This window comes from Ailuropoda melanoleuca, chromosome 4 (assembly GCF_002007445.2).
Source record: "Ailuropoda melanoleuca isolate Jingjing chromosome 4, ASM200744v2, whole genome shotgun sequence".
Classification (NCBI taxonomy): Eukaryota; Metazoa; Chordata; class Mammalia; order Carnivora; family Ursidae; genus Ailuropoda; species Ailuropoda melanoleuca.
In genome coordinates this window covers 42,101,263-42,116,252 of record NC_048221.1, presented here as the reverse complement: position 1 = coordinate 42,116,252, position 14,990 = coordinate 42,101,263, and the positions used below count along the sequence as shown (strand labels likewise).

Sequence of the window (14,990 nt, the reverse complement as noted above, 5' to 3'; positions counted from 1 at the left end):
AAGGTCATCAAAAACAAGGAAAGTCTGAAACACTGTTACAGCCAAGAAGAGCCTAGGGAGACAAAAAAAAAAAAAGCCAATGTAAAATGGTAGCCTAGAAGGGATCCTGGAATGAGTGAATGAATGAATGAATGAATAAAACAAAAAAATAAATAAATAAATAAAATAAGGACATTAGACAAAAACCAAGGAAATTTGAAGTATGTACCCTAGTAAAAACAATGGTTCACTAATTGGAACAAATGTACCATCTTAATGTAAAATGTTAGTAATAGGGGAAAATGTGTGGGGTTATATGGGATTTTGCTGTTCTAACTGCTCATTTTTTTTCCTGTTCTAAAACTGTCATTAAAAAAGTCTATTAATTAAAAGAAAGTAATGGTGAAAGGAGAAAGAGAAGCAAGAATCTCCTACTTCTCAGAGATACAAAGGACCCCTTAATAATAGCCTAAAATTAGCTCTGCCAAAGGAATTGAGAGTGATCCCCTCTAATCTCAATTTAACAAAGGGCAGCCTGAGGAAAAGATAATCAGTAAATCTCCCAGAGTGAGTATATCTTGAACGTCCCTTCACTGAAAGTTTGTAAGGAAAGAGCAGATCCCAAGAAAAATGTGTTATCATGTGTTCTTGCATCCATCCTATTTTCAGTAGCCGGCAAGCTCCCCATGGCCTGTACATAACCTTTATTTCCCCAGTGCCTAGTTTGGTGTCTGCCATTTGGAGAATTCCTTCTGACTGGCTGACTAAATAAATGAGGAATAAAGGAATTAATGATTGAATGAAGTATCCTAAGCATATTTGCTGAGTTAATATATATTTGTGTTCGATTTGACAAATGAGTGAATGAGGGGATGACAGTAATCCTTATAAACATTATTAACCACAGAATTTTGAAATGGTAAATCCATTATTCTGAGCAAGTCCTTGAGGATTGTGTTAGCACAAAAATATAATTCAGAGATCCCTTGTCTCCTTCCCGTGTGTTCCTTTTTACCTCCTCAGTTAAAGCAGCACTGACGACTATTTATTGACAGCCTTTTATGGGCCGGGTACTTGGGTAGGTAAATAGGTAAGCTTAATAGTATTTCCAGTCCTTACAACAATTCTACTCTATCATCTATCTATCTATCTATCTATCTATCTATCTATCATCTATCTATCATCTATCTACCCATCTGTCTAATTTCACTTTTGTTTTACAGATAAGGAAACTGATCATAGTAGCCCAGCTATTGACAGAAAAATTTAGTATTTAAATACTGATCTTTTTGAATTCACAGTCTATGTTCTTTCCAGAACACAATGTTGTGTTGAAATGTTAGTGAATCCACTAATAAGTCTTCCAGTCCTAGGGTGAGTGCACGTGTGTGTGTGTTTGTTGAGGATTAATGTTTTCAATTTCTTAACGATTGGCTTGAATATTTGACAGCTCTCAGATTTGCATACACGGTCGGGGGGGGGGGTATTCTATGGAGTTTACCTAGAATTTACCAGAATTTACTGGTTTATGCCAAGCAACATAGTATCCTGATAACATGTAAAACAGTCAGCAAGCACCTAAAGATTAAGTTTCAGTGTGGGGTAAATGGGAAAAAGCTACATAGAAAAATATTCCGCTATGCAGATACTCAATTCAATGAGGAAAAAAAAAAGCCAAATTACTTACAAGACATCCAAATTGGAAAAGTTTAAGACACTTCTTTGATTTCATTTAAAGCTAATTGTTAAAGGCCTAAAAGATGTGGATGTATCTAGTTTGATTTGAAAATACTATTGTCATCCTGAGGTACCACAGTGACCTTTTTTGTAGCATAATCTACAATAATGTCCATATGTATAAGAAAAAAAAAAGGGAATATTAGATAGCTTCTCTTCATCTGAGAGTTCTGGAATACCTAAAAACATCTTGGTGAAACTTCACATTTATTGCTTGAAATTAATAGCGAAGCTGGGTATCTTTTCCTAAATAAATTAGAAAAAATAAATAAGATACATGTGTATACATAAATATAGTACTGTGTGAAGGCTTCTGAACACATAGAACATTCAGTGCTGCTACTAATTTTATTTACATTTCTGAGCACTAACAGCAAAGTTACTAAATTAAGGTTAAAAAAAAAAGAAGAAGGAAAATATGTTTGGTTGTTTATAAGAGCAGTAGAAGACTTATGAGGGATATCAGTTTAATTTCTTCACTAAGAGCAAAGGCCTATATTTTCCTAACAGGAGACACTAAGATCTATCAGTCAATCATACTACATTTGCATAGCACCTATACACAGAATTTCTCAGGGTGTTTTACAATACAGTTAATTTGCAGCTTAGATAATTAAGAGTCTGCCATGTTAAACAAATGAGACAAAGCTGAGAGTTGAAAGCTGTGATCATGCTAGCTCTGAAACCCCAACATAGAAACCGAGTTACATATCCCCAAAGTCATAGCAATTAAAGTTCAAGCAGGTATCTGAAGTTTTGTCTTAATTATTCTATACTCACACTGGTCTGTGATGGTTTAAGATGGTTAGGTTCTGTGAGTAAACACTCTAGTCTGCTTTCCCTACACCTCACTCTCTAGTCTACCTGCCTGCTGAATGCAGCAGCCTCCCATGTGAGTTGCTGTGACTGAAACTATGCTTTTTGTTCTGTCTCTAATCATCTATCCCAGATTTTTGTAAATGGTAGATATCGCCATCATCTCATACAAACCTGTGAGGGGCATGCTCCTCAATGTCCCTGATTGATTTTTGGAAACACTTACTGTTTCTCATTAAAAAACTGCCTGGATTTTAAAAAGGTTAACTTTAGAATTTTTTTATTTTTAATATGTGAAGCTAAAACTTACTTGTTGCTGAAATGTTAGTAATTACAGAGAATCTAAATGGGAAATATGTCTATAATTCCACTCCCCACATAAAATCTTTTAAACATTTTACTGAAAAATTTCAAGCCTTTTGTTCGGAAAACATTTATAGAATTGGGGCTAACTGCCTCTAAACACAGGGAATGAATTCATAGATTAAAAGATAATTTGATATAAATATCAAATGGCTATGAGTGTGAGTTTTGAAGTCAGAATCAGTGAGATTTAGATTTGAATGCCAGATCTACAATTTTTGTTGATCTAGTCAGTTAATTTCTCTAAACTTCACTGTATTCACCTTCACAATTAGCATTAATAACAATACCTGGCTTCTAACTATGCTCAAATCACTGGGACTACACTCACTTACCCTCCTGCTGGAAACAAATGAAAAACGACAATTACATGGGAAACAAACCTGATTCCAGAAATCTAACAATGGATGGCATAAAACTGTGATCCCTGAAGGGGGGGAAATACATGAAGCAAGACTTTGGTACCCTGGTTTTCTATTTACGGGTGGGCACTATCCAGAGGAGAGAATAAGGAAGGGGAATCTATATAGGACATTAATGTTTCACTGAGTTGAGGAGACACAAAGGCTAAGTGACTGGGATTGCAGAGCAAAGTATCAGAGATGATGGGATTATGAAAAGAAAGTGCATAAGTGTGTCACACGAGACTGGTAGAACAATTTTCAGAGCTCAAACAGGGCTATAAGACAGTTGAGTTTCTCCAAGCTATTAAAAAGACATTTAGTAAACATCTGGAGCTTCAGGAGGGGCATGCATCTTACTAGTTAGCCAGCCTTACATGAACGTGTACTCTATATCTAGTCTACGGAAGCTTAATGATAAGCCATAGAAAGATCAAGCAGATTTATAGCAACTTAACTCCTGTCAATAAAATCCAATACTTTAAATAAATATACCACAATCCAGCATATAACAACATAACATTCGTTATGTTTATAATTCAATCTAAAATTACCAGATAACACAAAAACCATAAAAATGAGAACCATGATTAGGAGAAAAAGAAGTCAACAGAAACAGATTCATAAATTATGAAGATGATAGAATTAGCAAGCAAGGACTTTCATATCATCTATAGGGATCCTGCATAATAGCAAGGAATTATTGCGGAAATATCGGTAGACTCAGACTCTACACAAGAAAGAATCTCTAGGGAAACCCAAAGACAACAGGGGAGACACAAAGACAACAGAGAAAATGCTAGCCTCTGACACCAGAGCTACAGTAAACAAAAGTGGCAAACTTAACTCCTTGCTAGATAAACATAAAACCTCACACATAAATTTAGTAACCTCAATTTCTTTTAACTGATAAACCTCATTTATGGATTCAACAACAACAATACAAAGCATGTTAATAAGCAGTCTGCAGAGACAAAGCAAGCATTTGAACCACACTCAAATATGGCAAATATTCTGGGATTACCAGACTGGAAATTGAAAATTACTATGATTAATCTGTTAAGGGCTCTAATGGGGGGGGGGGCACCAAACATACAACATATAAAAACACATGATTAATGTAAGCAGAGAAAAAGAAGTTGTAAGAAATGATCAAAAGGAAATGTTAGAAATAAAAACCACTGTAATAAAAATGAGAATGCCTCAATAGGTGTACCAGTGCACTGAACATGGCTGAAGAAAGAAAAAGTGAACTAGAAGAAATATCAGTAGAAGCTTTCCAAACCAACATGCAAAGAAGGAAAAAAAAAAAAAGAATGAAAACAAAACAAACAAAACCACAAACCCAGAATATCCAAGAACTGTAGGAAACTATTAACGGTGCAACAGATGTCTATTAGAAATACCAGAAGGAGAACAAAGAAAAAAATGAATAGAAGAAATAGTGGAAATAATGATGGTTGGGAAGTTTCCAAAATTAATGACAGCTACCAAGTCATAGAGAATACCAGGCATGATACAGTGCAAAAAAAAAAAAAAAAAAAAAAAAGGCATACACTCAAGAGAAGGAATATTCCACAGGAAAAGGGGGATATTACCTAATTATGCAAGTATGTATGTGTTGCATTCCACAATGGTTGAATGAAAACCAGTCAGGATTTTAGGAACTGTTTTAGGTCCCGAAAATGAAAAACTTAAGAATAAAATGGAGCATTGACCTATCTTTTTTTTTCTCCCTTATATCCACCTATTCAGCTATTGATTTCCTTCCTCCCCCCTCATTCCTTCCCTTTCTCTATTTACCTCTTATCAAAATATATAAACCCTTACTTAATGAATATATAGTTTATAGCATAAAAAGTATTCATTAGTTATTTAACAAGAGTGTTTAGAAACATTGTTAATAAGAAAGAGACCTTTGATTTCATTCCTCCCCAAATTAGCTTTGCTCAGTTTTATGTTTATTGAACATCTTACAAAGAAGTGTGGCACCTCAGAAAGTGAACAAGGAGATTTAAATTGATTTGTACAAAGTAGTTCCTATATTTGGAAAAAAAAATAACTAAGCCCAAATGCAGCATGGCAATATATTCATGAAGAGATGTCGGAGAACATGATCCATAATTATCTTTCAGTAGAGTTTATAAAAACACTGCAAATATAGGTTTATAATTTATAAAGCAAGAGGTTTAATTTTTAACATTTTCAGATTGTTATTTTATGCCTATCATATTAATTTTGGAGAGAATGTGGTTTTTTTATGTTTTTTAATTGTGCAAATTTTAAGTGTTAATATAGTATTTGGTAAATATCAAATTTTATAATGGTCTTAAAAAAACATTTTCAGTATGTTTTCAGTGTTTCAACTGCAATGCAATTTGTTCTTTGAAAACCACTGGCAAGCATATATAGAAACTCTTTTTGTTAGTAGCTCACAAATATATAATATTTTCCAAAGTATACAAAACACTTTCACATACATATTGTCCATCTGAAGAAATGAGAAATGTATCTCCACTGCAATTACACAAAATACATGTTTCTTATACAGGGTATTTTTACACTATCACTTTGACCCAGTGGATGCCTTGGACTTTCCATTTTAACCCCAAGGAATTTCAATCCCACATTAATGACTTAATTTAATAAACATAATCTCAATATTGATTGATTTTGTCACATAAAATCTTACGGAGTATGTTCCATTAAATCAATTATTTCCTTGGGAATTTTCTATGAAGTAATTCTTGTCATTTTCCATTTTTCTTCATTTTATTTCATCTGCAACAAATCTTTTATGTATAAACTTAACAATGAATGTATAATTTATCCATCAGTTTCTTTGGACATACTCCATGAGATTTAACATTTCAAGAGAGTTTTTTTTTTTTTAATATTATTTTTCCAACTCAAATTTTCCTGAGTCAAATATTGCTAGTACAAATTATATCAGAAGCTTAGGTGTTCCCATATGTTTTTAAGATAATAAATTTTACCATATGCAATTTCACCAGTTGTCAGGTTTTAATGTGTTGATTGTTGCCATCATCATGAGGTTAAAAAGAGATGATCTTATTTACTTCTAAATCATTCCATTTGAGAATTTTCAACAATTTACTTCAAATATTCCAAGGCTTTGGATCCCCTGTTTAGATTATTAATCCACTCCTTCCATTTACTTCCAGTGAATTCTTACAGCATGTACCCATAACTGGATCAAGAATGAAGTCAATTGGTGAACTCTAAGAGGGATGGTCCACATTTCCTTGACTCTACCTTTTTCCTTTCCTCTACTCCTCTATCTCATAGCAAGCTGAGCTGAAAATGGAGTGTCGATCTTTAGCAATATTTTGAGTGGCATATCCCTCTCAAAATGCAGGCCAAGTTATAAATTACCACCCATCCGTTTTAATACATGGCGTGTATGTGGGTATGGGAGGGTGTGTATGGTGAGAGGGGATGAGAGAGACAGGGAGACAAAGAGAGCAAGCGAAGGACAAAGAGAGAGAAGGGAATGTGGCAAAGATTTATACTTAGTCGATTCAGACGAAGGATATATATAATTGACATAATTGTCCAGGTATTACTCTTCCAACATTTTTTGTAGGTTTGAGTTTTTAAGAAATAAAATGTAAACATAAATAAAATTAGGAAATCTGATATGGGAGCAATTCAAATCCTATACATATCAACTAAGTTTTCTCCTTGTTCCCTCCTATTTTCTACTCCAGAACTGACCCTCTTTGTTGTTCCCTCTTATACTGCCATCAGTATGAGACACAGAGAAAAGGAATGAACTGCAGAGATGAGAATTTGCAGATCATCTAAGATACCTATTTCTAGTTCCATCTTCCTGACTAACTCAAACACTGGTTAGACAAAAAGATAAAATTTGAATTTTGGGTTCAGAATAATTCAATGTTCATTGCCTAAATGCCAAGCTCAGTGCTAAATGTTTTTTTACGTGTATTACCCACTCCATACTTCAAAACAAACATAAACATTATAACTCCTTTTGGATGAATATATGGAAATTCGTAGAGGTTAAGAAGCATGTTTGCTAATAGACAACTCTTGAGAATATTGTGAATTGAATCTGTATTCACTGGTTTCACGAGCAATTACCCAGTCATTTACTTAAAAGTTTCTAAGTTCAGAACTTAAAATCAGGTGGGACTAGCATTGAATTTTTAACAGAAGCTTGAAATTGAACAGGTTACTTATCCAGTCTGAGCCTCAGTATTCTCATATATAATGAAAATATGATATACCCTGAATAATTATGAGGATTATATGTAGAGAGATAGAATATATATGTACATATAAATATATGTATATATATAAAATAGAATATCTATATAAAATAGAATATATATGTACATATAAATATATGTGTATATATATATAATTCTAACTTGCTTATAAATGTTTAACAAATGAAATTTATTTACATGAGATTCTTAAGAACCAGGCTCAATAATTTTCAAAGTTATTTATTACATAAGAGTATTTTTTAAATTACAGGAATCCATATATCCTGATGCCAAATATGATAGAATAAGCTATAAATATTCTTTTCAGATGCTATCTTTCATTGATCTTTTTAAGTAAATTGTCTAATTCTCAAAGTATTTTGCTGACATTTTATGTTTTTTATAAACTTTAATTTTGGAGAAAGCTTGAAAATGGTGAAAGTTCATCATATCTTAAAAGGTTGTGACAGAAAGTCCCCATTTGTCACTTTCTTAAGCATGACTTAGTCAGTAATTATTTACTGGACAAACACTATCAGACCAATACTGTATGAAAATATAATATGGTTTCTTAAATACCTGAAAAATGAATAACTTGAGAAATTTAATTTAAAGATCTACAAAATTTCATATATAGAAAGGAACTTAAAGAGATTTAGTAACCAGCATTATTTGGATTGCTCAGTATATTTGAGAAAAGGACAGATGGGGCTAGGTAGGGAGAGATAGGTAGGGGACTATGTAATCAGGTTCACAGAAATCCCCAAAATACATAGGTGTAAGGAACCAGAGAAAAGGGAACACATCAGACCACCCTGCCCTAGGTGTCTTTTTTTATGACAGTCACCTGTGACCAACAAAGAATGAACAGATCCTAAAAAGAAGTTAGCCATTAAAGATGTAATCGCTAGTCCTGCTTACACAAAGGTGCTGTCAGTAGAGAAATTAAAAAGACTTAAGTTCCCTGGTTAGCTTTCAATAAAAGATCAACCCTAAAAGCCCTCAGTGGCAACCCTGTGGGGAGCCTCCCCTCACTCCTGAGAGCTTTTTTTTTCTGTATCCTTGATTAATAAAACTCTGTCCCTTTACTCACTCTCCTTTGTCTGCAAGATTCATTCTTAGACTAGGTGAGACAAGAACCTAGCTCCCCCACTTCATATTTACTTAATAACAAAACAGAAACTTTTTAAAATGTTTTTCATATTTTGGAACATAAATTACTTTTTCTAAATGTGATGATCACTTTGGGAAAAGGTAAACCCTCAAATTTGATAGGGTCAGGTCTCTTACTAATCAAAATATGTTTTCTAGACAAGAAGAATCATCATTACCTGGAGGCATGTTAGAAATGGAGAAATCAAGCCTCACCTCAGACCTACAGAATCCCAATTTAACCATGTCCCCAGGTAATTCATATGCACACTGTTCAAAAACAGCAGAACTAGTCTATCTATCTCTTTGTTACTTGGGTAATAGTATTTAGAGGCATAAAAATGAAGTCTAAATATTGCCAAAAGGCAAAGAGATGTCTGGATATCCTATGCAGAAATGCAAATATTTGGCTGACTTAAAAGCATTCTAAGCCTGCTGGCTGATAAACACTTATCTGAGTAAAACAAAGTGCCTCCACTACCAACTCAGGTTTCGCTCAATTCTAATGATCCACTATGAACAATGACCTTTAATTAGTTTTATTTCGGAACCTGCAGTGCAGGTTTTCTCATGTACAAGAATTGCTGATTAATTAAGCAAGAAGACACTCCAGGCAATATATTTCTGGATGTAGGATGAGATGGAGTGAGGGATATGTTGGAGATTTAGTGACTTGCTCACCACCTTACACAAGCACAAATATTCCTCTGCAAGATGCTACCCAAATGGGACTCATTATGCTCAAACTAGAAGAAATATCAGCACATTTAGGGGAGAATTGCAGTCCCAATCATTTTCAGAGTATTAGGCATGTTTGTTTAAATTCCAATCAGAAAGTTCCACTTTTGCCCAGCATTTGAAATCTATTTGGTAATTTACCTTAGAGCAATGTTTGAATAACAAAAAGGTTTAAAAAAAATTAAACAACCAGAAACAAAACAAAACAAAACAAAAAACCTTACTTTCCAAGGGCAAAGCATTCCAGTTTTATAGATGAATCCTTTGCAGCTTGTATAGTTTCAGGAAAACGCACTTCAATCTTTGGTTCATATTCCCCCATCACACCTGTTAAATATCAAAAGAGCTAGCAGCATTTCTGGAGAATAGAAGTTTTCTGTGAAGTAAATGCTTCATTAACCAAAATCTGATTTTTTTGTCCTTCAATTGACAACATTTTCATATTCTTTAATGAGTGATAGAGGGCAAAGCAACTACATGATGCTACTTAAGGAATTAGTTCATTCCCCTCTTGCTTAAAAAAAAATATCTAAGATATATCAAAGTATCAGAATAGAGGCATCCCAAATTTCCCTACATTCATATTAGAATCTTACAAAGAATTTGTCTTCTAATTAAGAAATGAATGCATCTAGATTCTAAAATGTTTCTGAATTATCAAGAACGTTTCTTCTCTAGAGATATCCAGATCACCCCTTCACGGAACTCATGGGGCCAGATCTGTTCAGGAATAAAGAAATTTTCAGTTAATACTGTAGGAGGTCTCTTAATACAAAACAATATTTCTGCAACAAAATCTATAAAGTAACAACAATAATTGAGATAAAGACATAAATATTCTTATGTCAGTTCATTAAGGATTTACTTTTAATGTGTCTTCTGTAAACTTATAAAAAACATTTGTTTTTATAGTTTTAAATTTTTCAATAAGGAATTGTGGCTATGGGCTAAGATTCAGGTAGGACAGTAGTTTAATGTATGTAAATATGCTAGCTACCAGACGTGTAACAGAAATATATCTCTAGGCTATCCTCATTAACTTAATTAATTTAATCAGTAGCCAATCAAGATTCCTCAAAAATTTTGATCTTTTATTTTTAACTTATATAACAAATACCAAAGTAATACATTCCAAAGGTTAATGATTTATTGAGGGCCAGTACACCTGCACAGAAGCTGAAACTTACAAAATATATACCAAATAAAAATACTTGATTTTTAAGACCTTGATCATTCCAAACATTCAAAGAAGCTATGGTTGTGGTGGTAGAGAGTACTAGCTCAGCAAACTAAATTGGTTAAATTTTCTATATTCTATTTTCTTGACATCTGATATTTCTTGAGTGACTTTTAGAAGAGGTTTGATATTTCTTATATTAATACTATTAACATTAAATAGTATAATTCTTCTGATCTGTTTTTACCACGTATGCACTGAAGAGAATAGAGGGGACAGAACAATGAAGGAATTAAGAAGGGGAGAAGGAGGAACTAAAAGTAGACCAGAAAAAGGAAAAATATGGTAGAAGGTCTATGCATATTATTGGCTTATGAGCTCTTTCTGTCATGAACAGACTACTCACTGAAGGGGAAAAATTGGACTTATGAATAAATCTAGTGGTTGCTGAATTCTCAATTAGGACGATGCAAATATATTTGGGTGGTTAGTGATTATAAAAGCTCTGTCGTAAGAACTCCCTGTACCGAGCTAGTTCCATAATTTTCTTAGCCATCATTAGCATTATGTTCTTGCTCTTAAAATCCTCAAGGAGGAGAAAAACTCTATGAGGTACTCCATTTCAAGTCCAGATCTGATCACAAAATGCATCAACAGGTTTTCTATCTTTACATGTACCACTGTGAATATTTAATTAAAGAATCGACTGGAGGATTATTCTACTTCGATGACTTCCCTAGTTCTTCTAGTTCTCTGAATCTTGTGTCAGCTATGTCTTGACTAAGGTTCAAAACTCATCAGAGACCAATTTGAATTATGTTCCTTGGAGGAATATAATTCATATGAATCTTGTGTTTCATTCCTCTTTGGAATGCTTATAATTAAAGTTTGCTTGCTTTGCTTTCCTTGGATGTGAATTTTTTCCCCATTTTGCCAGCCAGGTAAATAAAGGGTGAACAAAAAAAGACAAATATGGAAAAGAAAGAGGCATTAAAGAGAAGCTGCATCATATGCTCACTGAAAACAATATTTATTCAATTAATAAGTTTGGCAGCACCCACACGTGCACACACACACACGACTATTCCCCCAAACGGACATTTTATACAAAATGTTCCTCAAGTAATGAAAGGATCTGTTCCAATGCCAGTGAAGAAATGGCATGATATACCTAGAATCATATAAACTGTACCATGTGAGTTATAGAATTTTCTATTATATTTTTATAATATCTGATTTTCATCATATTTGTAAATCGAACCTCAACTCATTGATGATGTGGTTCCTCTGAACCACAGGGAAGCTGAAAGCCCAACAGATGTCCCCAGGCTTCAAAAGTGACGGATAAAGTATATTCCCAAGATAGCTCATTATCTTACCATCAGTGCGCTGCACTAATGGAGTGGGTGGTCCTTGAACACTTCTCTGGGCTTCCTTGTTGGTTATGAAGCAAGTGTAGTTGCCCACATCTGATGGTTCCACTTTGGCAATGTACAAGTTTCCTGTCTCTTGGGATACAAACCGCCTGTTGTCCTCTTGAACATATAAGGGGTTATCATTGAAGGTCCATGCATAAAACAAATCTGGAAAACAGAAAAAAAATAAGCATTATCCTTACTGTATTCATTCTTATCTGGAAGTTTTGTGCCTTCTTCTCCAAAATTAGAATAAAATTGTGCCCATTGGTCCAGCTTATGCCTGCTGTCCTGATATAACTGTAATATTCCCTTATATTCAAATATATTTGAATTTGGATGATACATTATATAGTCATCCTGCCCATCACTGGCTTTGTGCATTTAGGGGTGCAATGATGGCATGCCAAGAGAATAAGTGGATGGATATATTAAGAAAAGCTGTAACATATATAAAATATTATGGGCTTAAAATGCACACTGAATTTCTTCAGAAATGCTCACATTAAAACAGCATCTCTCAACGTGCAGTCCAAAGGATGCCTGCACTAACCTGTTTTGTGTCTGATTTCTTCTAATATGTATTTTTTTAATGTTCACTTATGTTGTGTGACTATCAGTACTTCTTTTTTTAAAAGATTTTATTTATTTATTTGAGAGAGAGCATGAGCAGTGGGGAGGGGTAGAGGGAGAAGCAAGCTCCCTGCTGAGCAAGGAGCCCAATGTGGTACTCCATCCTGGAACCCCGGGATCATGACCTGAGCTGAAGGCAGATGCTTAACCGATTGAACCACCAGGCGCCCCTCCTATCAGTACTTCTTTGTGTTCTATTGCTGAGTAATATTCCATTTTATAAATATACAACAATTTGTCCAGCCACTTTCTTGTTGATGAGCATTTTGATTGTTTCCAGGTTGGGACCATTATGTATTAGGTTGAAATGACTGTCGAATATTCATTTCTCTTGATAAGGTCCTAGGAGTGCGAAATAAGGTAGATAGATGTATGTTTATAAGAAACTACAAAAGGGTTTTTCAAAGTTGTTGTACCAGTTGAATTCTCCACCAGAAATATATGAGAGTTATAGTTGTTCCATATCTTTGCACAAATAACATGTCAATTTAAAAAAAATTTTAGCCAGAAATCTTTGAACAAAGAAAAATTTTCTTGTGGATTAAGGTTTTTAAGTGTGGTACTATCTGAAGACTGAGAAATTGTATGTATCATGGAAACTAGGTAGAACTGAACTTATGTCTGGGAAATGGAAGAATATAACTGGTGCTAAAGGGACTCCAAAATAACTGAAGTGCACAGGTGCTAGGAGTGAAGAAGGGTTTACACAGATTGAAAACATCATCACCTTCAGTTGAACTTAGAAATCACACACCAGGAAATCACGGCTCATAGAACAGTTGAAGCAACTAGGGGCTCTTGTTCAGACAGAGGCTGTGGGTTCTATTTGTCGTCTGCACTTATATTAAAAATGGGTGCAGAGGCACGTGGCTGGCTCAGTTGGTTAAGCTACTGTCAGCAGCTCAGGTCATGATCCCGGAGTCCCAGGATCCAGTCCTGCATCGGCCTCTGCACTAAGTGGGGAGTCTGGTTCTCCCTCTGGCCCTCTCTCCTCTCATGTTCTCTCTTTCTCTCTCTCTCCCTCTCTCTCAAATAATTGAGTAAAATCTTTAAAAAACAACAACAAAAAAAAACCCCCAAAACAATACCAAAAAAATGGGTGCAGAAACAAGATAGGGTAGAGCCAAAACTTGATCTATATAGAAAAACTTACGAGGAAGTGGGAGTGTGGGAATGTTGCCATCTTTATCATCTCTTCCACCAAGGAAAAAATAAAGCACTAACAGTACACTTAGGGAACAGACTTTAGAAAGCACAAGAGGAAGGAAGGGAGGAAGGAGGAAAGGGAGGAAGGAAGGAAGGAAGGAAGGGAGTACACAAACAGACCATTAATAGTGGGGAGAAGCTAAAGTATTAAATTCTAACAACAATTCATAAGTTATTTTAGTAAAAATGAATTCATCTATATTGACAGAACTCTAATATAATTCTCAGAAAAGAAGAAAACATGAGAGGATGGTATGTCAGAGAACAATCAACAAAAATGCTACTTATGTATAGAATGCGAAAATGTAAAGAGTGGCATTATTAAATCTATAAAAGTAGTGTTCAGGTAGAAAAAAATCCAAGATGTATGGTTATGTAAAAGCATGTTGTAGGGGCGCCTGGGTGGCACAGCGGTTAAGCATCTGCCTTCGGCTCAGGGCGTGATCCCGGCGTTATGGGATCGAGCCCCACGTCAGGCTCTTCCTCTATGAGCCTGCTTCTTCCTCTCCCACTCCCCCGGCTTGTGTTCCCTCTCGCTGGCTGTCTCTATCTCTGTTGAATAAAGAAATTAAAAAATCTTTAAAAAAAAAAAAGCATGTTGTAAATCAAGATGTTTAGCATTGTGTGTGTGTGTGCGCATGCACGTGCACACCTTTATACAAATCATTAAATTTAGCAACCTAGGAATGTATATAGAGGTTTTCTTAGGGTGAGGGGAAGAAATACAAAAGATTCTGACTTTCTACATAATGTGTTTCTTTCATATTATAATTCTTAATTACTATGTAATATTTGTGTAAATGGGAAAAAACAGGATGGAAATAGTGTCAGGAAAACTAAACACTAGAATGAATTACAACTTGTAAAACAATATGGTGAATAATATTTTTCATTCTTACTCTGAACTGTTCAGACTGGAGTATTACATTTTATTCAGAGCACATTAGAATCACTAAGGAAGCTTGTTAAAATACAGATAGCTAATCCTATTCCTAGCAATTTGGTTTCCTTGTATCTGACTGAAGCATCATGGAATCTGTATTTTCAACACCCTATGAAGGGCTGGAATATTATGTTCCGAGCACCCCTTACTGAAAGGGGAATTAAAAATCTCAAGTAT

General features: G+C 34.5%; 1 protein-coding gene across 1 annotated transcript in view; it reads right to left on the bottom strand.

Moving 5' to 3' along the window:
* The window catches only part of CNTN6 (contactin 6), a 269,942-nt gene that overhangs the window by 87,966 nt on the left and 166,986 nt on the right, over positions 1-14,990 (bottom strand). The window contains 2 exon segments of the mRNA XM_011220649.3: positions 9,664-9,766; positions 11,996-12,199. Coding sequence (XP_011218951.3) covers positions 9,664-9,766; positions 11,996-12,199 — 307 coding nt within the window.